We start from the raw sequence: 23,482 nt of genomic DNA, 5'->3' as shown, positions 1-23,482 counted from the left end.
GCCCTGGCCCATCCCATGGTGGCCAGGATGAGTCCAGTCGGTGATCCCCCCTGTTGGGGAACCCACAGGCTGACCCTCGATGCCCCAATCCATCCAGAACTGGGTTCACAAAGGGAGGTGGCTGGGAGGGCCCCTCATTATCACCAAGAGCCCAGCCCCTGTGTGGAGCCATCTGGCAGGAGGGGTCTCCTTCAGTCAGGCAGGTGGTGGGCCTCGGGTCTCAGAGTGTGACTTGCTCACTGGCTTGTTTTCACAGATCCAAGGGGGCGACCCCACAGGCACAGGCACGGGTAGGTACTGGTGCTGGGCCCCTCTCTGGGCACCGTGGCTGCTCCGTGGGGCATGAGGGGGTAGCTGGGCAGGGGCTGTGCACAGCTCAGACATAGAATCTGCTAAACCAGGGTGGAACGACTGGCAGCCATCAGTGCTGTGCCCCCTCAGGCCTGGCCCTCAGTTTTCTCATTTCCAGGTGGCTGTGAGGCCTGCATGGTAGAGGAGGCAGGAGTGTGTGGTCTCTTCCCTGGGCCCCTGGGGTCCACCTCAGACCGAGGCCAGCCCTCCCTCCTGCAGCCTCTGCAAGCCCCTCAGCCTGGCAGCTGCTTGGGTCCAGGTCCCCCCACCTCCGTATTCCCATAGCTTGAGTGATGATGATGGTGGCCTTGACTCTTTAGTCCCTGTCCTGGGGCAGGCCCCAGGCAGGGCTGGGGTGAGTGGGCAGCAGCCTGCCTGTTTGGAGGCGTGGGGGCTCCAAGGGACCCAGGAGTTGGTGACATGGGGCTGGGGGCCACCCTGTCAAGTGCCCCTGCCCCAGGCTGGTTTCAGCAAGGCCCCGATGCCTCTCGAGACTCTGAGGTTTCTGGTTCCGCCTCGGCTGGGGCCCAGGCTTTCCTGCTCCTGTGGGCCTTTCTCTTCCAGGTGGGGAGTCATACTGGGGGAAGCCCTTCAAAGATGAGTTCCGGCCCAACCTCTCGCACACAGGCCGTGGCATCCTCAGCATGGCCAACTCGGGGCCCAACAGCAACAAATCTCAATTGTGAGTCAGCCAGGCTGGCTGGGGTGGCCTGGGAGGTGAGCCGGCACTCCCTGCGGGTTCTTCCTCTCTGCCCTCCCTGAAGGGTGTGCTGGTTCTGAATCAAAGCCAGACAGTGTACGGCACACCTAGGCCAAGCACGTGCACCTGCGTTCAAAAGGGGGTCCCCAGAGTGAGTCAGCAGGGAGAGCTGCCCGCACCCGGTGTGTCCTCGAGAGACCAGAAGTCATGAATTACTGGAGGTCCAGAAGGGCTTCTTGATAGGGACCAGGCATTCGTGTGGGTGCCTGTGGCCAGGCAGTGCTGGGGGAGGTCAGCGTGCTAGAGCAGCATGTGGGAGGGGTTGTGCAGGGCACAGGCTGGACAGGGAGAGGTGCCTGGAGAGACACAGGAGGTCTGGCCCTGGTGCATGTGGGGAGCAGTGTGCAGGCTGGTGGCAGGCGGCAGGGGATGGGGGGCCAGCAGGGCCATGTGCACAGGGGCCGGATGCCTGTATTGTGGAAGAACAGAGGTGCCCTTTCCATCCCCAGACAGTGGCCTGATTTTATGTTTCAGTCTTTCAATCATTTTCTTCACATGGGTCCTGTGACTTCCGGGATAAAGCAACCTCTTAAGGATTTTTTATAGTTTATGATACTTTTGTAAATGGGCTTTTTTTTTCCAATTTTTAGGGATCATTGCTCATGTAGAGAAAAACCACCGTTCATTTTATATCTAGCCACTTTAACAAATTCTCTTAAAATTCAAAAATTTTTTTTTTTTTTTTTTTTTTTTTGAGACGGAGTCTCGCTCTGTCGCCCAGGCTGGAGTGCAGTGGTGCAGTCTCGGCTCACTGCAAGCTCCACCTCCCGGGTTCACGCCATTCTCCTGCCTCAGCCTCCCGAGTAGCTGGGACTACAGGCGCCCGCCACGACGCCCGGCTAATTTTTTGTATTTTTAGTAGAGACGGGGTTTCACCGTGGTCTCGATCTCCTGACCTCGTGATCCGCCCGCCTCGGCCTCCCAAAGTGCTGGGATTACAAGCGTGAGCCACCGCGCCCGGCCTAAATTCAAAAATTTTTAAGAGGTTTTTGGGTTTTCTAGATAGTCACGCTTATCACCAAAAGCTGGCCTGCTCTCTGCTTCCCTGGTGTGCACATCAGTCACGTCACCGCCACGCCACCGTGGGCCTGATGGGGGAGGAGGAAGTGGGCGTCTTGCTGTGCTCCACAGAAATCGCTGTTTTGCCTTCTCAGAACATTTGTTGTTGGGCTGTTTTTTAGGAGGGTGGCTGACTTTCTAGAGGTTTCTTTCTTAGCATCTATTATGATGATTCTGTGTTTTTTCTGGTCCTCCCGGGATTTGTGGATGTGGCCACTACAAGGCCAGAGTGGATGGGTGTCTCCGTGGCATTCTGGGGTGAACCCTGGCCTGTCGTGGCTTTGCCATGGCCTTCCGCCAGCTCACTGTCTTGTCACACGTGGTCTCGGTTGTGTGGACTGGCTCCAGCAGGTTTTGCTGTGACAGGTGTGGCCCCTGCATGTTACGAGCAGGGCTGGCTGTGGCTTTGTGGCCTGGAATGGTTAAAATCACAGGGTTGGCCGGGCATGGTGGCTCACACCTGTAATCCCAGCACTTTGGGAGGCTGAGGTAGGTGGATTGCCTGAGCCCAGGAATTCGAGACCAGCCTGGGCAACATGGCAAAACCCGATCTCTACAAAAAATAAAAAAAATTAGCGGGGCATGGTGGCATACGCCTGTAGTCCCAGCTACTTGGGAGGATGAGGTGGGGGGATCATCTGAGCCTGGGAAGTCAAAGCTGCGGTGAGCTAGGATCGCGCCACTGCACTCTATCCTGGGCAGCAGTGAGACCCTGTCTGGAGTCAGCTGTGGGTAACAGCTGGGCAAAGGCAGCTGGCAGCCATCCGTGCCACTTCCTTGGGGCTTTCATTTCAGGGTTAATGCGCACTTGTTTCCATGAAGGCTGGTATTCTCTTGGCCTCGCTGTGCTGACTTTTTTTTTTTTTCTCATTCCTAATCACACTTTGCATTCCTCAGTCCCTTAGTGGTCTTTGAAGGGTTTGTCTGTTTTCACTTCCTGTGTAATCGTTTTCAGTTTCTGTCTTTGCTTCTTCATGATGCTTTTCTTCCTTCTTCACTTTAATCCGTCTGCTTCTGATAGCCGCGTCTGTCATTTTGAGGGTGCACGTTCCGTCTTCACTGCTTGCTGATTATTGGTAGCTTCCCTTTCAATTTCTTCTCAGCCGAGGATTGCCTAGGACTGTTGGTTATTTTCAAGTAGGTTAGGTGCATGGTTTGTTTTTGTTGTTTGACAGGGGCCAGGGCAGGGAATCATTTTATGTTTTTTATTTCTCTTTGGCTTAACCAGCCTGTGAAACTGCTGACAGATCAGTTGCCACCTTCTCGTTTTTTTTTTTTTTTTTTTTTTTTGAGATGGAGTTTCACTCTTGTCGCCCAGGCTGGAGTGCAATGGCGGGATCTCGGCTCACTGCAACCTCTGCCTCCCGGGTTCAAGTGGTTCTCCTGGGATTACAGACGCCCACCACCACGCCAGGCTAATTTTTTGTACTTTTAGTAGAGACAGGGTTTCACCATGTTGGCCAGGCTGGTCTCCAACTCCTGACCTCAGGTGATCCACCCGCCTCAGCCTCCCAAAGTGCTGAGATTACGGGCATGAGCCACCATGCTTGGCCTTCTCTTCTTATTTCTAGTAGTATTTTGTGCTTTCTTGGACAACGTTGCCAAAGGTTTGCCTATTTTTCTGTATTCAAAGATCATTAGACTTTAATTTGTTACAGCTTTGTTTTCCCTTTTGTGATTCTTGTAATTAAAGATTTTCCAGGAGGAGGCCAAGCGCGGTGGCTCACACCTGTAATCCCAGCACTTTGGGAGGCCAAGGCAGGCGGATCACGAGGTCAGGAGATCGAGACCATCCTGGCTAACACGGTGAAACCCCATCTCTACTAAAAATACAGAAAATTAGCCGGGCGTGGTGGCAGGCGCCTGTAGTCCCAGCTACTCGGGGGGCTGAGGCAGGAGAATGGCGTGAACCCAGGAGGCAGAGCTTGCACTGAGCCGAGATCGTGCCACTGTACTCCAGCCCTCCAGCTTGGGTGACAGAGCGAGACTCTGTCTCAAAAAAAAAAAAAAAAAAAAAAAAAAAAAAAGATTTTCTAGGAGCTTGCCTTGGGATGGTTCTTTTACTTTCCTCTTATCTGAGTTTAATTCTGCTTCTAGTTTCCTTCACTGTGTTAGAAATCGGCGAGAGAGAGAACCACTTGCAGGCCAGAGCTCAGGTCTGCACCGTTGCAGATGTCACATCTGCGGACACTTGTCTGGTGGCCTCGGGTGTGTTCAGACTTGGTGGGCTCGGGAGCGTGTCCCTGCGTGGCTGGGGGGTGCATGTTCGATGCAGTGGAGGTTAAGTCCTGCGTCTCACCAGCCGGGTTGTGGGCTGTGCCTGCCTGCACCACCCTGGGGAGTGCTCCGTGCCGCCAGCGCCAGGACCCACGTGGTGTCTTCCAGCGTTTTCTTTTCAGCCTCTCTGGCTCTGCCCTCTGAGGGCTTTTTGAAGGCTCACAGCTGGGGTCTGTCGTGTTCTCCATCATCCTGACAGTGTTTTTTTTTTTTTTTTTCTTCGAGACGGAGTCTTGCTCTGTCCCCCAGGCTGGAGTGCAGTGGTGCGATCTCGGCTCACTGCAAGCTCCACCTCCCAGGTTCATGCCATTCTCCTGCCTCATCCTCCCGAGTAGCTGGGACTACAGGCGCCCGCCACACGCCCGGCTAATTTTTTGTATTTTTAGTAGAGATGGAGTTTCACCATGTTAGCCAGGATGGTCTCGATCTCCTGACCTTGTGATCCTCCCACCTTGGCCTCCCAAAGTGCTGGGATTACAGGTGTGAGCCACTGTGCCTGGCCAAGCCTGACAATCTTAAATGTGGACTTAATTCTTCAGGTGGTCTATTGTGTTCTATGATCTTGTTGCTTTCTAGTTACCCTTTTTTATATTTCTTTTCATTTGCTTCTCTTTTCTCCTGGTTTGGAAGTTAGATGTTTTACTTCTGGTCTAAGGTTAAGAAGGACATGTATTAAAATCCCTCCTAAGTAGCTGGGACTACAGGCACGTGCCACCGCGCCCAGCTAATTTTTGTATTTTTAATAGGGACAGGGTTTCACCATGTTGGCCAGGCTGGTCTCCAACTCCTGGCCTCAAGTGATTACCCACCTTGGCCTCCCAAAGTGCTGGGATTACAGGCGTGAGCCACTGTGCCTGGACGACCTGAGCATTTTCTTGGTCCATGTTTATTTATGTTACCCACGTTTCTTAATCCCTTGATTCCTGTTCTGGCTTTGTTGCCTCCTTTCTCCTCAGTCTTTCGACAGGTCCCTTGATGGCACGGGGCTGGCTCTGGTTTTCCAAGTGTCCCCTCATCCCAGCCACCTCCCACAGAGCCGCATGGCCAACCTGGTTTTGGGCACAGGGACCACCTGACAGGCAGTGGGCAGCAGCTGGGGCAGTAAGAAGACCTGGGGACAGCTGGAGGTCCGGGGTCCCCTGGGCAGCCTTGGGGGCTAATGACCTGCCCTGGTGGGCAGCAGCAGGGAGCCACGTGCACACATGCATCCGCGGAAGCTGCAGGTTCCCAGAGCCGGCTGTAGAGGGTGGGCAGCTCCTGGTGTGCTCTTAGGCAGGCCAGGTGCAGAAGGTGCCATGCTCTCCCTAACCATCCAACCCTCCTCCCCAGCTTCATCACGTTTCGCTCCTGTGCCTACCTGGACAAGAAGCACACCATCTTTGGACGGTAAGGGAAGTGGCTGTGTGAAGCCTGGGGGGTCAGTGGGCTAGGTGGGTTCCTTCCCCACCTGAGGCCTCCTCACTGCCTTTTTCGCGGACCTGAGTCACGTGCCATCCTGGCCGTCACTGCTGGGGGTTGGGGCTATGCAGAGCTGCGATGGAGGGTGCTCCATGTACCAGGGAAGTCTGGCTCTGTAGACCCACTGGGCTCAGGAGAGGAGGAAACTCGCCCCTGCGTGGCCTGGCCATGCCCAGCTCCCTTCACCCTCTAGTCCAGGGGTCTTTCCAGCGTTGTGGGATGCGTGGTCTCTGACACCCACCCAGCTGTGTGGAAGTAGCATGAAACAGGGTGGACGCAGGTGATGTGGTTCTGGCCAAGTGGAACTCTACCAAACCAGCAGGGAGAGCACAAGCCACGTTTTGTGACTCCTATTTTTCCTGTGGGTGGGGGGAACCAAAAAAACAGAAAAAAACCCAGCTGGGCCGGGCGCGGTGGCTCACGCTTGTAATCCCAGCACTTTGGGAGGCCGAGGCGGGCGGATCACGAGGTCAGGAGATCAAGACCACGGTGAAACCCCGTCTCTACTAAAAAATACAAAAAATTAGCCGGGCGCGGTGGCGGGCGCCTGTAGTCCCAGCTACTCGGAGGCTGAGGCAGGAGAATGGCGTGAACCCGGGAGGCGGAGCTTGCAGTGAGCCGAGATTGCGCCACTGCACTCCAGCCCGGGCGACAGAGCGAGACTCTGTCTCAAAAAAAAAAAAAAAAAACCCAGCTGGATATGCCCAGGGCCGTGGTCAGCCGACCCCGCCCTTGCCACTCCCTCTCATCGCCTTCCTGGCTGCTGCCCGAGGACCACCATGCCAGCCTCGGGGCTCTCAGCCCCTCTTCCCACATGCCTTGGGGGCTCAGCCGTGGGGGTGCCCTCCTTGAGCACATGCAGACCCGCCTCTTGTCTCCCTGCTGCAGGGTTGTTGGGGGCTTTGACGTACTGACAGCCATGGAGAATGTGGAGAGTGACCCCAAAACTGACCGCCCTAAGGTCTGTGCCCAGGGAGTTGGGGTGTGGCGGCTAGGGGCCAGGCAGGCCGGGGGAGCACCTGCCACGCACTGAGCCCCCTTTGCTACTAGGAGGAGATCCGCATCGATGCCACTACGGTGTTCGTGGACCCCTATGAGGAGGCTGATGCCCAGGTGAGGGGGCATGATGCCACCACCTAGGAGGGTCTGGGCCAGTGCACTTTCCCACCCCAAGCCTAGCATCTGTCCTGCCTGAGGTGCTGCCAGTTAGCCACCACCCTGTTGTGCCACAGATCGCCCAGGAGCGGAAGACACAGCTCGAGGTGGACCCGGAGACCAAAGTGAAGAGCAGCCAGCCCCAGGCAGGGAGCCAGGGCCCCCAGACCTTCCGCCAGGGCGTGGGCAAGTACATCAACCCAGCAGCCACGTGAGTGCCGCGGGGCTGGCCTCCGTTTCCCATGGTGTTTCCTAGGGCTGACTGAGGTCTGAGGGTCAGACCCAGAGGGGCAAGCAAGCTATGGGCACTGGTCCTGGGCGTGGGCTTGTGCCGTGTGGCCTGTGCAGCCGAGGGACTGCTTCTGAAGGCCTGGCCGGGGCCTCTGTGGGTGGGAGAGATCAAATTCATGGGGACGTGGGAGCAGCAGGTGGGAGGGGTTGGGCCTACACCAGGAGGGCCGTATGGAGACACAGACAAGTCAGGAGGGGCCGAGGGAGGGTGTGGGCTCCCAGTGGCTTCTTCTCTTCCCAGGAAGCGAGCGGCAGAGGAAGAGCCCTCAACCAGTGCCACTGTCCCCATGTCCAAGAAGAAGCCTAGTTGGGGTTTTGGGGACTTCAGCTCCTGGTAGCAGCAGGTTGGCCACTGTGGACCTTGGTGGGGTTGCAGGGCTGGGGGCCCATGTCCACATCTCCATTTCCAGCCTTTCTAGCCTGCCCTCTGCTGCCATCCAATAAATCGCTTACCTGCTGCCTGCACCCCTTTCCTGGCCCCTGGGAGCCCACAGCCTCCCCATCCCTTAACCTGTTGCCAAGGGCCTTGGCCCTGTCTCCAGGACGTGGCCCAGCCAGAGCCCACTGTTGGGACCTTCAAGCACAAGTCCTGCCCTACCCCCAGGCTGGTGCCTCAGGCCTCTCCTCTAGTAGGCAGGCCAGGTTAGTGAGGGACTGTGTCTCCAGATTCTGGTTTCCTCTTTAAGACAGGGTCTTGCTCTGTTGCCCAGGCCCCAGTGCAGTGGTGTGATCATGGCTCACTGCAGCCTCGACCTCCTGGGCTCAAGCAATCCTCCTGCCTCAAGTAGCTGGGACTACAGGTGTGCACCACCACGTCCAGCTGTATATGTCTGGTTTTCTTACCCCTTCTTCTGTCATCTTCTCAAGGACAGCCTATTTATACAACCAGTGTGGTCCCCTGACCAACGCCATCACCTGGGACAAGTTTTCAGACCCCAGACCTACTGAGCCTGAGCCTCTGCAGGGTGGGCTTCTCGGTCTGTTTTGACAAAACTTCAGGGGCTTCTGAAGGCCGGTGCTGGGCGGCAGCATTGACTTTCCTGCCGTGCCCTGCCTGGGCTCTCGGGGCCCCACTCACCTGCTCTGGCTGCGAACCACCTGGGCTTCATCTCAAGCCTGCCTGGCTTCTCTCTGCCCCCGTCAGAATCTTGAGGGGACTCACACCTGGTTGAGGCCAGTGTCTCCAGCTGTGAGAACAAGTGGACATCCCTCTCCCCGCCCTCCTGCTGAGGGCGCCTGGCGGGAGGCACGGAGGGCGTCAAAAAGTCACTCTGGAGCCCAGGGGCCTGACCAGTGGACACAGACAGAGATGACAGGTTGCAGAGGGATGGGCTGGAGACAGAGACACTTGCCTCTCGGGCTCCCTGTTGCCCTCAGGCCACCCCCACTTCTAGTTCTTCACACTAAGCCCTAACTTAGGCCTTGTTCTTGGTTTTCTCATTTTTGCCCCAAATCTTGAACCTGTCAGCAACTTGCAGGCTGTACCTCTGCCCCTCCTTTTCTCATCACTGACGCTGAAGCTGCAGGCCTGAGCCCTTTGTCTCCCTGAATGCTGGGTGGCGGCTTATCTGTATCCCTGTCTCACCCCGTCCACTGCCACAGGCTGCCTGATGACCGCTAGAGGCATGTCTGCCCCTTGTCACCCTGCTGCACACCAACCTCTGGCCCTTCATCATGCTAAGAACAAGAACTTCGCCATGGCTGGCTCTGCCTCTTCTCCAGCCCATCCCTCTGCAGCCTGTCATCCCTGACTGTGACCACTGGTCGGGCCCCTGGGCTCTAGAGTGACTTTTTGACGCCCTCCGTGCCTCCCGCCAGGCACTGTCTTCAGCAAGGCCTGGTGCAGCCCTGGCAGTAACTCACTTGTAAGAGGCTCATACACCAAGCTGGGCCTGCACAGGAGGGGCACAGTAGGACACAGTGACTGCCCAAGTGTCCACACACCTGTAGGCCTCTGAGCCAGTGTCCAAGGTACAGGTGCAGGTGGTGGGGATGAAGGCCTGACCAGGGAGGGAGAAGCAGGTTTGGAGAGGACCCTGTGCCCACCCTGACACCCTGGCTGGCCCTGACTGTATTCTCTGGCCACATTCAAATCCCCCCAGTGGTAGGGCAGAGAAGTCTGACCAGGCCACCCTTGGCTCCAGAGCTCGAAGACCCCAAGACAGCCCTCTGCTCTCAGCGGTGTCACAGAGAGCCTGGGCTCAGCCTTCTGCATCAGGACACGGCCTCATCCACTGAGGGCACAATTTAAACATTTGACATCAGAAGCTTTATTTGTAAACCTCACACAGATAAGGACCAAGGGCTGGCTGCGTGGCCAGAGGACAGGGGAAGCTGAAGGCCCCGTGCTTGAGCTCAGCAGTCCCACTCCTTGCAGTGAAGCCACCGTAGGTGACCGTCCAGCCTCACCCGGTGGCCTGCACAGTGAGGGAAGGGCTTCAGGGCCATCTGCCCCCGGGGCAGGGGACAGGCCACCAAGGACCTTTGGCAAGTGAAGGTTTACATTTCTGTAGTTTGTTTTAGAGCTTAATTTGTAGCTTTTTAGCTATTAAAACCACTTGAATTTTTAACGACCTGATGAGGGCATCAGGTAAATTAAAGGATTTTGGGAAGATTGATATTTCCAATTCTAATATCTGACAGATGCCATCAAGAATAAGCATTAAGGTATAAAAATACTGTGTATAAAACAATGCCAAACCACATTCCTACAGCAAATGCACTGTGCCATTTATAACCCTGACATCACCTCCCAAGGCTCTCAAGGAAGATTTATTTTAAATAACTTTTAAATAGAAGTCCCAGATGATTGATATTGTTTAGGAATTTAAGAGGGTGGTGGATATGGTCTTGTGAATAGCACTTCCCCTGAAGCCAGCTCATGGTCTGTTCATTTGGTTTAAAAATGAGCTTGTATTTTGCAGAAGCCCAACAAAAAGTGATAAAAGTGTTGTTGGTATAAATTACAAAAAAAAAAAAATATATAAAAGTCATAAGACTACTAGTAAAAAATGTTCAATCAATGCCATCACAAAAGACAGTACAAAAACCAAAGTGCCCAAATAGAAGGAGCAGCGAACTTGCCCAAAACAGAAAAGCTCTAAATAGAACTTTAGTATATACAAAAACCACTCGGAAGAGTTTTAGAAGATTCTTCTATGTAAGTGAAGCATCTTGAGTCACTCAGGACCTGGCTGTCCTCACACCCATGGCAGGCTGGGGACGGCACGAACCCCCAACTGTTTCCCCTAGTCCCCGGGACATCGGAGGCTGGGTTCCCACAAGGGAGAGGAATGAAGACGCGAGGGGAAGGGTCAGTTTAAGATAAGTTTTCAGTGAACTCCTCCTTCCAGCTGGGAAGGTGTCTTTCAGCCTCTTCACAGTCTCAGACAATTGACTAAAGCCACAGGCGTTGCTAACTTCATGGGCCAGCTTGTGGGCGGAGCCTCTTCAGGCTTGAGACCATGGCAGCAAGAGCCCTGCAGCGTGCAGCGACCCCTGCACTCTGGGTGGCTGCAGGTGAGCTCAGGAGGGCAGGATGTGCTGGGCCAGCCTAAACTCGTGGGGGAGACTAGCACAGGGATAAAGCAGCTTGCAGGGCCATAGCTGGATGTGGAGGCTTACGAGACAGTACAAAGATTTCCTTCCTTTCCTAGGTGGAAGATGTGCTTTAAAGGAACTTCTGCCTCTGTCACTCCTGCTGAGTTGATGCATCTCAGTGCCGTGCCCACCAGGGCAGCGGCATTTCCCACATTCCAAGGCTTCGAGGCTCGGGCAGAGATGGCACCCAAAGGCATGCTGTGTGTGGGCAGTGAGCTCGAGTGGCACAGCCCAGTGCCTGCCTGGACCGCAGGTCTGGGTTTAGGAAGGGCTGAAGTCGGGGGAGGTGTGAAGCTGGACAGGTGGCCACGTTCTTATTGTCTGCCAGCTCGTACTCTTGCCCCTAGACTAGCCTTATCTGAAGGCAGCTTCAGAGCCACTTGCCAGGCTGAGAACTATCCGGGCTCAGTGCTCTCCTATCTGCTGCCCCTTAGACCCCCTGCCTGCCCTCTGCCCTGAGACAAGTTACTAAATGTTGAAAACCAAACTTATCTGGGAGTGGTTTTTGACCTCCATCCTCTGCAAAGTGGCCTAAACCCTTATGGGGTGCCCACTCCTGGTGGAGGGCAGGTGGATGGGTGGATTGTAATTTATAATAAAATATATGGCAGAAACACAGGCCTTAGGAGATTGCACAGGCCCCTCTATCAGTTCAAGTGACATGGGACAGCACCACGCAGGGACGGGCAGTGCGTCTAGCAGGCCAGGTGTCTTCATGCACAAAGGCTAAACCTGTCTTGTCGCTTTAACCTTTTCTGAACAAATTTTAAACATTCTGGCAAATGTCAAGTTTTGAAGTTTTTCCTGTGGGTTCTGGCCTCTTTCATATGCAAAAATAATTTTTTTCTTCAAGTACATCCAGGGTAGAAAATGAAATCCAACTTTTACTCGGTCCAGTGTGTTACTCTATAGACATGGACCAGCCACTCAGCAACTGCCTGACACCTAAGCTGCTGTCACTGCTGAGGGCACAACCCCTGGTACCAGACCTTGTGAGGCTGTCACCTCAGTAAGGGCACCTCTGCAGGCCCCTGGGACAGCCTTCTCTAAGGGCTAGCTCACCTGCTTTCTAAATAAGGAATCTACTGGCTTAAATAAACAACAATGTTCCACTAGACACCATTCTCAATTTAGAGTGTATCTAAAATGTCATCTGTGCTGGCCTCTGTTTTTGAACAAGCTAAAAACCAAAAATGCCCTTAGTGTATAAGTCTGTTGACTGCCTCTGGAAGATTCTTAAATGAACACTGTAACGGTTCCTTTGCAAGAGGAATAGCCAATTTGACTCCGTCTCGCTCTGTCGCCCAGGCTGGAGTGCAGTGGCACAATCTCGGCTCACTGCAAGCTCTGCCTCCTGGGTTCACGCCATTCTCCTGCCTCAGCCTCTCCGAGTAGCTGGGCCTACAGGCGCCCGCCACCACGCCCGGCTAATTTTTTTGTATTTTTAGTAGAGACGGGGTTTCACCGTGGTCTCGATCTCCTGACCTCGTGATCCGCCCGCCTCGGCCTCCCAAAGTGCTGGGATTACAAGCGTGAGCCACCGCGCCCGGCCGCCAATTTGAAGTTCTGCAAATTTAAGAGAAACAGCGGGGTGGAGGGTGGGCTACAATACCTTTCTCTAAAAAAGGGAGCAGTGAGACTTGCTATCTAAAGAGACCCTGTCCCTATGGTCTTCAGAGACTCAGTCTGGTTCTCTCTCTTTTTTTTTTTTTTTTTAACTGAGACGGAGTCTCGCTCTATCGCCAGGCTGGAGTGCAGTGGCGCGATCTCGGCTCACTGCAACCTCCGCCTCCTGGGTTCAAGTGATTTTCATGCCTCAACCTCCCAAGTAGCTGAGATTAAAGGCATGCGCCACCATACCCAGCTAATTTTATTTTTTTGAGACGAAGTGTCGCTTTTGTCCCCCAGGCTGGAGTGCAATAGCATGATCTTAGCTTACTGCAACCTCTGCCTCCCAGGTTCAAGTGATTCTCCTGCCTTAGCCTCCTGAGTAGCTAAGATTACAGGCGCCTGCCACTATGCCCGGCTAATTTTTGTATTTTTAGTAGAGATGGGGTTTCACCATGTTGGCCAGGCTGGTCTAGAACTCCTGACCTCAGGTGATCCACCCACCTCAGCCTCCCAAAGTGCTGGGATTACAGGCGTGAGCCACCACACCCAGCCTCAGTTTGGTTTTCAACTGAACCTTAAAAAAGCTGAGCCCAACTATATTGAAGACAAAGGTGAAAGGAAGGTATTAACTAAGCGGGTAAGTCATCAGTTGGTTAATTCTTTCTCTAGAACTTGAGAAGTTAGAAAAAGCTCATTGAAAATTTTCAGAAACAACCGTGTACACGAAGAGGACAGATCCAAGGGACACCTTACCCACAGAGATGGCCGAGAGTGTCAAGAGCTATGTGCAGCTAGCCTTTGAGGTCAGAGGGCAAGAAAGACTGTCACCAGATGCTCCTACGTTTCCATTACATTCACAGTTTCTTTCACAAAACAGCATTCGAAGGAGAAGGGAAAGTCCGCACTTTACTCCCAGCCATTGTCTTTGATCATGTGAGCAAGCTCAATGATGAATTTTCCTTCCTTATATTTCTGACTGCTCTCAAAGGCATGCTCCTTGAAAAAGAAGAGACAAAGGTTTCAGGACAGAAGGTTTCATTTGTGAATTTCATCACTCTTTTGGCAAAAAAAAAAAAAAACCCAAGTCTATACTATGAACTATACCCAGATATTCCCTGAGCGGTGCACTCACCCAGCGCTGGGAGGGTCTGTTGCAGGTGAGTCCATTGAGGCAGTGTAGGTTTACTTTGCATTTGTTGTTAAAGGTTTTTCATGTGCTCGCTTCGGCAGCACATATACTAAGAGGTTTTTCATTTGTTTGTTTTGAGATAGGGTCTCACTCTGTCACCCAGGCTGGAATGCAATGGTCTGCACCCAGGCTGGAATGCAATGGTCTGGTCATAGCTCACTGCAGCCTTGACCTCCAGGACTCAAGTGATCCTTCCACCTCAGGCTCCCAAAGTGCTGGGATTACTTGTAGGACAGTGTGAATGCAGATCTGTTTACCGAACATTTACTACATGTGGGACAATTTAAGAGGCTTGAAGAGATACAAAAGACTACACTCCAGGAATTCCATGCATAACTAGAGTGAAGGCAAATACAGGGAGAACGACGGAAACAGGTCAAAGACATCTGGAGGCTGGGCGCAGTGGTGCACACCTGTCATCCCAGCATTTTGGGAGGCCAAGGCAGGAGGATGACTTGACTCCAGGAGTTCGAGACAAGCCTGTGCAACACAGTGATTTTCTTCTACAAAAAATCAAAAACTTAGCTGGGTGTGGTGTGCCTGTAGTCCCAGCTACTTGGGAGGTTGAGGTGGGAGGACTGCTTCAGCCTAGCAGGTCGAAGCTGCAATGAGCTGAGATCAACCAAGACCCTGTCTCAAAAAACAACAACAACAAAAAACAGGATATCTGGAGAAGATCCTTCATGGGGAGGAGTTAACATCTCTCCCACAGACACATCCTCATTTTGTTTTGCTGAGTGTGTGGCCTGGTGCTAGGGACACAGATGACCAAGATGGATCCTGCCTACCCAAGCGGCAGCCCCGGGTGTGGCAGACACAGGAAGGACTGTGCCAGCAGGAAGCAGCGGGTGCAGCCACAGAGGGGAATGCAGTGTGGTGGCCACGCAGGGAAGGCACGGGTTTCTGGAAGTGGGGCCCACAGATGGGTATGGGGCTGACTGACCAGGGGAAGGGCTAGGGATGCGTGCTAGTCTTGTGGAGCCCGTTTCCATGGTGTGAACTGTGGCCTTCCAAAGCTCACGAGGAATCTGGGAAACCAGAGATGATCAGGAATTCAGGAAAGAGGCAGAGCAGGTGGCCTGGACCTGAAGAACACCAGAGCCAGAATGGGAAAGCCTCCTTCAAAAAAGGAAGGCAGGCTGGGCGCGGTGGCTCACACCTGTAATCCCAGCACTTTGGGAGGCTGAGGTGGGTGGATCACTTGAGGTCAGGAGTTTGAGCCCATCTCAAAAAACAAACAAAAACAAAACAAACAACAACAACCGGGGAAGGCATGGGAGCACCCACCAGATGGCAGATGGCCGATGGCCAGGGGGTCAAAACCATGGAATCTGAGGTGGCCTGAGGAAGGGAAGGACTCGGCCACGAAGGTCAGCCAGAGAAAGTGGAGCCTGGAAGAGAGACTTCAGGGCAGTGTGGAGGAGGGAAGCGGGCGGGGCGGGAAGGTGCAGGGACTGAGGGGGCCAGGTTTGTTGGCTTTGGAGGCCAGATCAGCCATGTGATGGAGAGAGAAGGGAGCTAGAGGTGAAGGCTGGAGAGGACGTGGGGACTGCAACCTTCAATGCAAGGTCCCCGAGAAAGAGGGATTTGGGGTAAAAAGCTCATGGGGCAGCTCTGTCTCTGACTCCAGCAGGTCTGGCACTGAGGTCTTCCAGACGTCCCTGACGGTGGGCACAGCCTCCCGCAGCCCCCTGCAGCCCCCTGGGCCTCCTCTCACATCAGGCTCTGCTCAGCGGGCCGAGGGCGGGCTTGGTGCAGAGAGCCTGGCTTAGGAAGAAACGGGGCTTGAAAACATGGTGGTTTTGTTTTTTGTTTTGGGTTGGGGTCTCACTGTCACCCAGGCTGGAGTGCGGTGGTGAGATCATGCCTCACTGGAGTCTGGACTTCCCACCTCGGCTGAGGAACTGGGGTTTCTGAAAGTGCTGTGACTGGTACCATGGGCCACACTGCAGGGGGAGGTGTGGCTCAGTGGCAACTTAGGGCCACATCCCCTTGTGGCACGAGCGTCCCTTAGTAACTGTCGGCACTCACGTATTTCCACCCGAGTGTGGTCTTGCAGTTCTCGCAGTAGATGTCGGCGACCGCGTGCAGCCCGGTGAGAAGGACCCTCTCCTCTGCAGGGCCGCAGCCCACGTTCACCCTGTGGGGACAGAGGGGCCACGCGCTGCAGGCCCGGCCGGCCCCTGGCCAGGCCCCGCCCCCTCAGCAGGCCCCCCATCCTCCTAAGAGTTCCCCCAAAACAGGGAACCTTCCAGAGAGCAGCGCCGTGCCTCTCCCCCAGCCCTGCCCACCCCCACCATCAATGGGAAAGATCAGTGATGGGACAGGTTAGAGGGCAAGATCCTTAGCGCGTTTCAGAAACTCCCAGGCGGGGGATGGTGGGTTCTTCCAGGACCCCTAAAGACCCAGGTGATTCTACACAGGGCGCTGTGTAGGTGCCATCCAGGCTGTCCCGGGGCCCACGCCGCCCCCCGGGCTGAATCAGGGTACTCACACGGAATTGAAGAGGTAGGCGCGTCCCTGGCTCCCCTGAAAGGACTGAAAGAAGAAGGTCCCGTGAGATTGGCTGCGAGTGCTTTCTGGAACGAAGCGGTGCTGCCCAGAGCCAGGGGAGTCCAGCCCCGCGGCCAAAGTTCTGTTAGCTGTGCCGGGACTGGTCACCGGGAGCAGACACCGGCGTCCCCCCTCCAGAACTCTACTTCTAATAATAACAGCCACTTAACGGAGCTGCAAGCTGTTTTTCATTGTAGACAGTCAGGAAATGGCTGATTCTCCTGTGTCAACATTCTGCAAGTGACTATTATTGGGAATCATGGCAAAATCAGTTTTTAAATGGTGAGCTTCATATGTCTGGACAACTTTACCTTAGAGGAGTTCTGAGAGGGGACCACGAATGATTTTCTCTGCCCGAAAACCCACAGATACTCAAAATGCTCTCCTCGCCGTCTCTTCTGCAGCAGTTCAGATGCACTCACACTGTCAGATATTAGGGGGTAGGGGGAGGTGTCCATACTTTCCTACTGAAATGTTTTAAAAGTCACAGCATGGCTGAGTACGGCAGCTCACGCCTGTAATCCCAGCACTTTGGAAGGCTGAGTTGGGCAGATCACCTGAGGTCAGGAGTTTGAGACCAGCCTGGCCAACATGGTGAAACCCTGTCTCTACCAAAAATACAAAAGTTAGCTGGGCGTGGTGGTGGGCGCTAGTAACCCCAGCTACTTGGGCGGCTAAGACAGGAGAATCACTTGAACCCGGGAGGTGGAGGCTACAGTGAGCCAAGATTGTGCCACTGCACTCCAGCCTGGGCAACAAGAGTGAAACTCTGTCTCAAAAAAAAAAAAAAAAAAAAAGTCACAGCACAAGATGGCCTCTCACTTGGAGACAAGCCACTCCAGTGACATCTATCTCACCAGGAAAATAAAATGAGCTGAGAAACAGCTCATGGTATATTCATGTATACTAAGATGGCTGAGCGTGAAAGAGCCAGAATAGGGCATCTGCACCCCCTGATGCACTCGGTCACTCCCCACGACCTTTGCCCTCATGGGACAGGTGGGAACGCCTGCTCTAGTGCCAGCCTCAAGTCTCAATCGACCTCAAACATAATCAAAGAAATGCAAACCAAATCAAAAATTTTGGGGGCAGTTGGGGTTTTGAGATAGAGTCTCACTTTGTCACTCAGGCTGGAGCACAGTGGCACCATCTCGACTCACTGCAGCCTCTGCTTCCAGGGTTCAAGCAATTCTCCTGCCTCAGCCTCTCCAGTAGCTAGGACTACAGGCACACGCCACTAGGCCCAGCTAATTTTTGTATTTTTAGAGATAGGATATTTTAGAGATAGGATTTCGCCATGTTGGCCAGGCTGGTTTCAAACTCCTGGACTGAAGTGATCTGCCCGCTTCGGCCTCCACAAGTGATGGGATTGCAGGCGTGAGCCACCGCGCCTGGCTTACATTACAGTTTATCATGGAGGCTGTCATTTAAAAATGTCTTAGGTGAGCTGGTAAGAGATGCTTACTCAATACCACTCCCACAAAGGAAACTGCATATGTCATACATGATGTACACTGTCAGATTTTCACATCGAAATTTCACTGGAAAGAAAACAGGAAAGCAACATTTCTGTATAAAACAAAGATGGTTTTGTATTGGCAGGCGCGAACCACCGTGCTCAGCCCTTTTTTGGGGTTTTTGGCCTAACAAAGGCAAAAGGCTATGAGGAATGTGACTGAAACACGATTTGACAATATCGAAGTGGAAAAGACACACACTATAGGACCCAGCAGTCCCACTTCTAAGAATTTACTGTAAACAACAAACCAGCTTGAGTATATAAGGAAATATGACAGGAATGGTCACAGGTTACAGTGTTCATAATTAGGAAAACAAACAACAACAACAACAAAAACGGGCTGAGGCAGGAGGATTGCTTGAGCTCAGGAGTTCAGAGAGCCATGATTGCACCACTGCACTCCAGCCTGGGGGACAGAGCAAGAACCTGCCTCTAAAAAATATAAACAGGCCAGGCGCGTGGCTCACACATGTAATCCCAGCACTTTGGGGGGCCGAGGTGGGTGGATCACCTGAGGTCAGGATTTCAAGACCAGCCTGGCCAACATGGAGAAACCCCGTCTCTAATAAAAATACAAAAATTAGCTGGGCATGGTGGAGAGTGCCTGTATTCCCAGCTACTCAGGAAGCTGAGGCAGGAGAATCGCTTGAATCCGGGAGGGGCAGGTTGCAGTGAGCCAAGATCGCGCCATTGCATTCCAGCTTGGGCGACAAGAGTGAAACTCTGCCTCAAAAAAAATTTTAAGAAAGGCTGGGCACGGTGGTTCACGCCTGTAATCCCAGCACTTTGCAAGGCTGAGGCAGGCGGATCACAAGTTCAGGAGTTCAAGACCAGCCTGGCCAACATGGTGAAACCCCGTCCTTACTAAAAATACAAAAATTAGCTGGGCATGGTGGTGTGTGCCTGTAATCCCAGCTACTCGGGAGGCTGAGGCAGGAGAATTACTTGAATGGGGACCCGGGAGGCAGAGGTTGCAGTGAGCTGATATCGTGCCACTGCACTCCAGACTGGGCTACCGAGTGAGGCTCCGTCTCACACATACACAAAAGAAATAAATAAATTAACCTGGAAGTCAGGTACTCATCCATAAGTGAGTAAGCAACTGCATCCACATACGGGCCTCATGCAGGGGATGGGAAGGTAGGAGCAGATATGGAAAAACAATCATAGGCTAGGTACCATGGCTGTAATCCCAGCACTTTGAGAGGCCAGGGTGGGTGGTTCACTTGAGGTCAGGAGTTCAAGACCAGCCTAGGCAACATGGCAAAACCCTGTCCCTACAAAAAATACAAAAACTAGCAGGGCATGGTGGCTGTGAGCCTGTAGTCCCAGCTACTTGGGAGGCTGAGGCAGGAGAATCGCTTGGGCACGGGAGGTGGAGGTTGCAGTGAGCTGAGATTATGCCATTGCACTCCAGCCCAGGTGACAGGAGAAGCCCTGTCTTAAAAAAAAAAAAAAAAGAAAAATAGTCATAAAAGTCATAAAATATTAAGTGAGGGAAAGTTAGCTGTAAAGTGAGTGTCAGTTGAGCCCTTTAAAGTGAAAAACGTGTTTCTATTAAAACAAAGACAACAGATGCCAAACTACTAACAGTGACATCTCCAAGGAATGGAGCTGGACAAGGCAGGAGGAAGAAGCAAGTCTCCTTGTTTATACATACACATTATTTTAATGTGATTATGAGCAATATTATATAATTTTTAAAAAATTAAAAGGGCCTGGCACAGTGCCTCATGCCTATAATCCCAGCACTTTGGGAGGCCGAAGTGGGAGGATCACTTGAGGCCAGGAGTTCGAGACCAGACTGGACAACATGGTGAAACCCCATCTCTACTAAAAATACAAAAAATTAGCTGGGCGTGGTTGCGCACGCCTGTAATCCCAGCTACTCAGGAGGCTGAGGCAGGAGACTCGCTTGAACCCGGGAGACAGAGGTTGCAGTAAGTGGAGATGGCACCACTGCACTCTAGCCTGGGCGACAAAGCAAGGCTCCATCTCAAACAACAACAACAAAAAACCAGAGCCCCCAGTTGTCCCTGGTAGTTCATGGTCACGTGAGCATGAACTAAACCTGTGTTTGAAGCTGTTGAGATCTGGGGAGGCTCTTTTTCCTCAGCATTCAGGCTTAAAAATGAGTATTCCCTTAAGTGGCATTCTGGGATTAGGAATATTATTCTATGTTCAGTTTAACTCATAATCATCTTACAGACTTTTCCCACATCCTCATCAGTCTTCAATTTTCTGGACTGAATTTCCTAATTCTCACCTACTCTGAAAGTCCTTATTTTTAAATAGGGTTTGGCTCAGAGACAAGAGCAGCTCTGTGATTCAGATTCAGAGCTATCTTATCAGAGTTGGGGCCAGCAAACTCCTTCTGTAAATTAGGGCCAGGAGGTAAGTAGTTTAGGCTTTGGAGGACATATGGTCCCTGTTCTAATTACTCTGTAAACAGATGAGCACAGCTGTGATCTATTAAAACTTTGCATAAACAGGTGGTGTGGCAGATTTGGACCACAGATCAGAGTTTGCTAACTACATGGAGCCTTCTAGTAACCAGAGCTGCCTACAGCAGCAACAGGCTCCCTCGAGCCAGGGAATCCCTTGTTAGTGACAAATACAAACTTAGAGGCTGTGGAGACAGTGCCTCTCGCCTGGCAGGTACTGGAGTCTGTTCTGCGTGGCAGGTGTTCTCGATGGTCTCAATGAATCCTCATCAGAATCACCACGGAAGGGAGAAGAGCTCACTCTAGTCGTCATCTTGCCACCTCGCCCGGCCCATCACCCACGGAGGCACGAGGTCCGATCCTTCCTGGTGGCCTGTGTGCTCAGAGAGCTTAGTTCTCGGCACTTTTTTTCATCCTGAAATGCTCACTTGGCACCGAGTGACTTCCGAGCAGGCTTCTGCCTTTTTTTTTTTTTTGAGACAGAGTCTTACTCTGTCACCCAGGCTGGAGTGCAGTGGTGTGAGCTCAGCTCACTGCAACCTCTGCCTCCCAGGTTCAAGCAATTCTCATGTCTCAGTCTCCCAAATAGCTGAGATTACAGGTGTGTGCCACCATGCCCAGCTAATTTTTTTGTACTTTTAATAGAGACAGTGTTTTACCATGTTGGCCATGCTGGTCTTGAACTCCTAACCTCAAGTGATCCACCCACCTCGGCCTTCCAAAGTTCTGGGATTACAGGTGTAAGCCACCATGCCCAGCCAGGCTTCTATTCTTGATACAATTTTTTTTTTTTTTTTTTTTTTTTTGACAGAGTTTCGCTCTTGTTGCCCAGGCTGGAGTGCAATGGCAGGATCTCGGCTCACTGCAACCTCCGCCTCTCAGGTTCAAATGATTATCCTGCCTCAGCCTCCCAAGTAGCTGGGATTACAGGCACGTGCCACCACACCCGGCTAATTTTGTATTTTTTTTTTTTTTTTTTTTTTTTAGTAGAGACGGAGTTTCTCCATGTTGGTCAGGCTGGTCTGTTCTCGAACTCCTGACCTCAGGTGATCCGCCCACCTTGGTCTCCCAAAGTGCTGGGATTACAGGCATGAGCCACCACGCCCAGCTGATACAATTTTTAAAACAGCTCGTTGATGACCTCCAGGCTCTTCAACAGAAGCATCTTAAATTCCTTTTGACCATGTAGCAAGGAACACACCTGGCATGCTTCCGAAACAAAACCATGCATGGGGCTGGACAATGACCACGTCTCAGTGCTCAGGTCACCTGCTTAGGTCATGGCCAACACAACAGGTGTCACGGGGCTCCACAAGGCCACAAGCTTCACTGCCCCTACCCGGGGGCCCAGAGCAGCTCCGCCTCTCGTTACCTCATGTCATTTTACACATTGAGCCTACCTCAGAAAACACCAAGGAAATGGGGTGTCTGGCTCCTTCCACTTCTCACCTCACACCTCCCAGTGCACACAGGAGCCCCAGAGGCAATGAGAGAGCAGAAACTCTGCCTCATTCAACAGTTTCTATCTCAGATGATGAACAGAAATGAGGAGCCTCTCACTATTACCTAGTGAAAATACAAGCAGGTAAATGTTCTTCTCATTGAGTTAAACAGGAAACCTAAGAGATTCCTGGCTGGGCGTGGTGGCTCACACCTATAATCCCAGCACTTTGGGAGGCCAAGGCAGGAGGATGACTTGAGGCCAGGAGTACAAGACCAGCCTTGGCAACATGGCAAAACCCTGTCTCTACAAGAAAAAATAAAAGTAAATAAAATACCTATTTAAAAAAAGAAGAAAAGATTCCTGAAAGGTGGCCGGGCGCAGTGGCTCATGCCTGTAATCCCAGCACTTTGGGAGGCCGAGGCAGGTGGATCACGAGGTCAGGAGATTGAGACCATCCTGGCTAACACGGTGAAACCTCGTCTCTACTAAAAATCCAAAAAATTAGCTGGGTGCAGTGGCAGGCGCCTGTAGTCCCAGCTACTCGGGAGGCTGAGGCAGGAGAATGGTGTGAACCCGGGAGGTGGAGCTTGCAGTGAGCCGAGATAGCGCCACTGCACTCCAGCCTGGGCGAAAGAGCAAGACTCCGTTTCAAAAAAAAAAAAAAAAAGATTCCTGAAAGGCACAACTTCATGACAAACTTTGTTTCCAAAGTAGTCATGACCTGTGAAGATGGGGAGACGTCATCTTCCTGAGGATGGGGAGAGGTCACGGCCTGTGAGGATGGGGGAGAACACTGGCATTCCCTGAGTAAGCATCAGCTCCTCCGTGATGCTTGGCCTGTTTAAATGTTCACAACTGGTTGATGATAAATGCCACACACTGTAACAAGGAGCTCAGCACAGTAAGGAGGGGCCAGGGGATCTTGCTTACATCTTCAAGGCTGCTCATGGGTCCTGTGCATGGAGACCAGCCAGAGCTTCACCTAGGGCTTCTACAGACCCTGCAAACACAGCCACACCCTCTGGGGCATTTTCCTGAGCAACCCCTTTCTTTTCTTAACCATGCTGCGTTTTTAAAATGTCTTAATACCCTTATTATTAAACTATTTCCACAGATTTCTCTAGACTTCTTTTGCTCATTCAGTCCTCTCTGGCTTTCTGCGATAACAAGTGATTCACCTTGCCCCTCGTAATCCCTGGGAGTCCCAGCTGCCTGGCCCTGGAAAACCACCCACCATGCCAGGATCACATCTGAGATCGTGGCATAGCCACACTTAACCATGCACAAAACGCTCACCAACACTGCCTAGAAGGCTCTAGACGTTCAGGACACAGCAGACTCAGGAAGTCATGTGATGCTTAAATATTCTTCCACTACGTAGGTACCACAATGACAGATCATCATTGTGCCATCAATTTTTTGGCATAAGCCACTTGCCTTGGAGATGAGCTCGTCATGATTGGCCAGGTGTGCTCTGCAGTGGATGCAGCTGTACGTTCGGTGACAGTTTGGCAGATACGCTTGGAAAGTTTTGGACTTTGTCATTTTCACCATCTCTCCTGGGCACTCCTCACTCAGCTCAGGGCTGGTTCTGGAAGAACCGCGGCTCTGCTGGCCTCTCTGACAAAAGAAACACTGGAAAATGCACGCAAGAGCCGTCGTTGTCCAGGAGGGCGTGTGGCACCGTCCACACAGCTGAGACGAGAGAAAAACGTAACCTGCCAACCAATCAGACAAAGTGGTGGGTTACAGAGAGAACACGCGTGTGAAG

At 52.6% G+C, this 23,482-nt stretch overlaps 3 protein-coding genes across 5 annotated transcripts in view; 1 reads left to right on the top strand and 2 right to left on the bottom strand.

The window, feature by feature from the left end:
- Positions 1–12,068, top strand: part of PPIL2 (peptidylprolyl isomerase like 2) — a 33,049-nt gene extending 20,981 nt beyond the window's left edge. Inside the window, exons 14-21 of one of the 3 annotated variants that reach the window (XM_063623578.1) lie at positions 257–290; positions 916–1,033; positions 5,777–5,833; positions 6,794–6,866; positions 6,956–7,018; positions 7,138–7,271; positions 7,597–7,695; positions 11,008–12,068. In XM_063623578.1, coding sequence (XP_063479648.1) covers positions 257–290; positions 916–1,033; positions 5,777–5,833; positions 6,794–6,866; positions 6,956–7,018; positions 7,138–7,271; positions 7,597–7,695; positions 11,008–11,410 — 981 coding nt within the window. In that variant the 3' untranslated portion in view covers positions 11,411–12,068. Of the gene's footprint in view, positions 1–256; positions 291–915; positions 1,034–5,776; positions 5,834–6,793; positions 6,867–6,955; positions 7,019–7,137; positions 7,272–7,592; positions 7,810–8,953; positions 9,970–11,007 lie in introns of those variants that run through there. The other 2 variants (XM_055252309.2, XM_055252310.2) reach the window with 2 other exon arrangements.
- On the bottom strand, positions 9,598–23,291 carry YPEL1 (yippee like 1). The gene is made up of 4 exons (XM_055252392.2): positions 23,149–23,291; positions 16,246–16,289; positions 15,783–15,891; positions 9,598–13,558 (listed from the first exon to the last, which is right to left on the bottom strand). The coding sequence occupies exons 1-4, from the start codon at positions 23,263–23,265 to the stop codon at positions 13,469–13,471; spliced, it is 360 nt and encodes a 119-aa protein (XP_055108367.1). The 5' UTR covers positions 23,266–23,291; the 3' UTR covers positions 9,598–13,468.
- Positions 23,256–23,482, bottom strand: part of MAPK1 (mitogen-activated protein kinase 1) — a 169,979-nt gene continuing 169,752 nt past the window's right edge. The window contains exon 9 of the mRNA XM_063623607.1: positions 23,256–23,429. The gene's annotated coding sequence lies outside the window, so the exon portion shown is untranslated. The remainder of the gene's footprint in view (positions 23,430–23,482) is intronic.

This window comes from Symphalangus syndactylus, chromosome 18, assembly GCF_028878055.3.
Source record: "Symphalangus syndactylus isolate Jambi chromosome 18, NHGRI_mSymSyn1-v2.1_pri, whole genome shotgun sequence".
Lineage (NCBI taxonomy): Eukaryota > Metazoa > Chordata > Mammalia > Primates > Hylobatidae > Symphalangus > Symphalangus syndactylus.
This window is presented reverse-complemented; position numbering and strand designations above follow the sequence as displayed.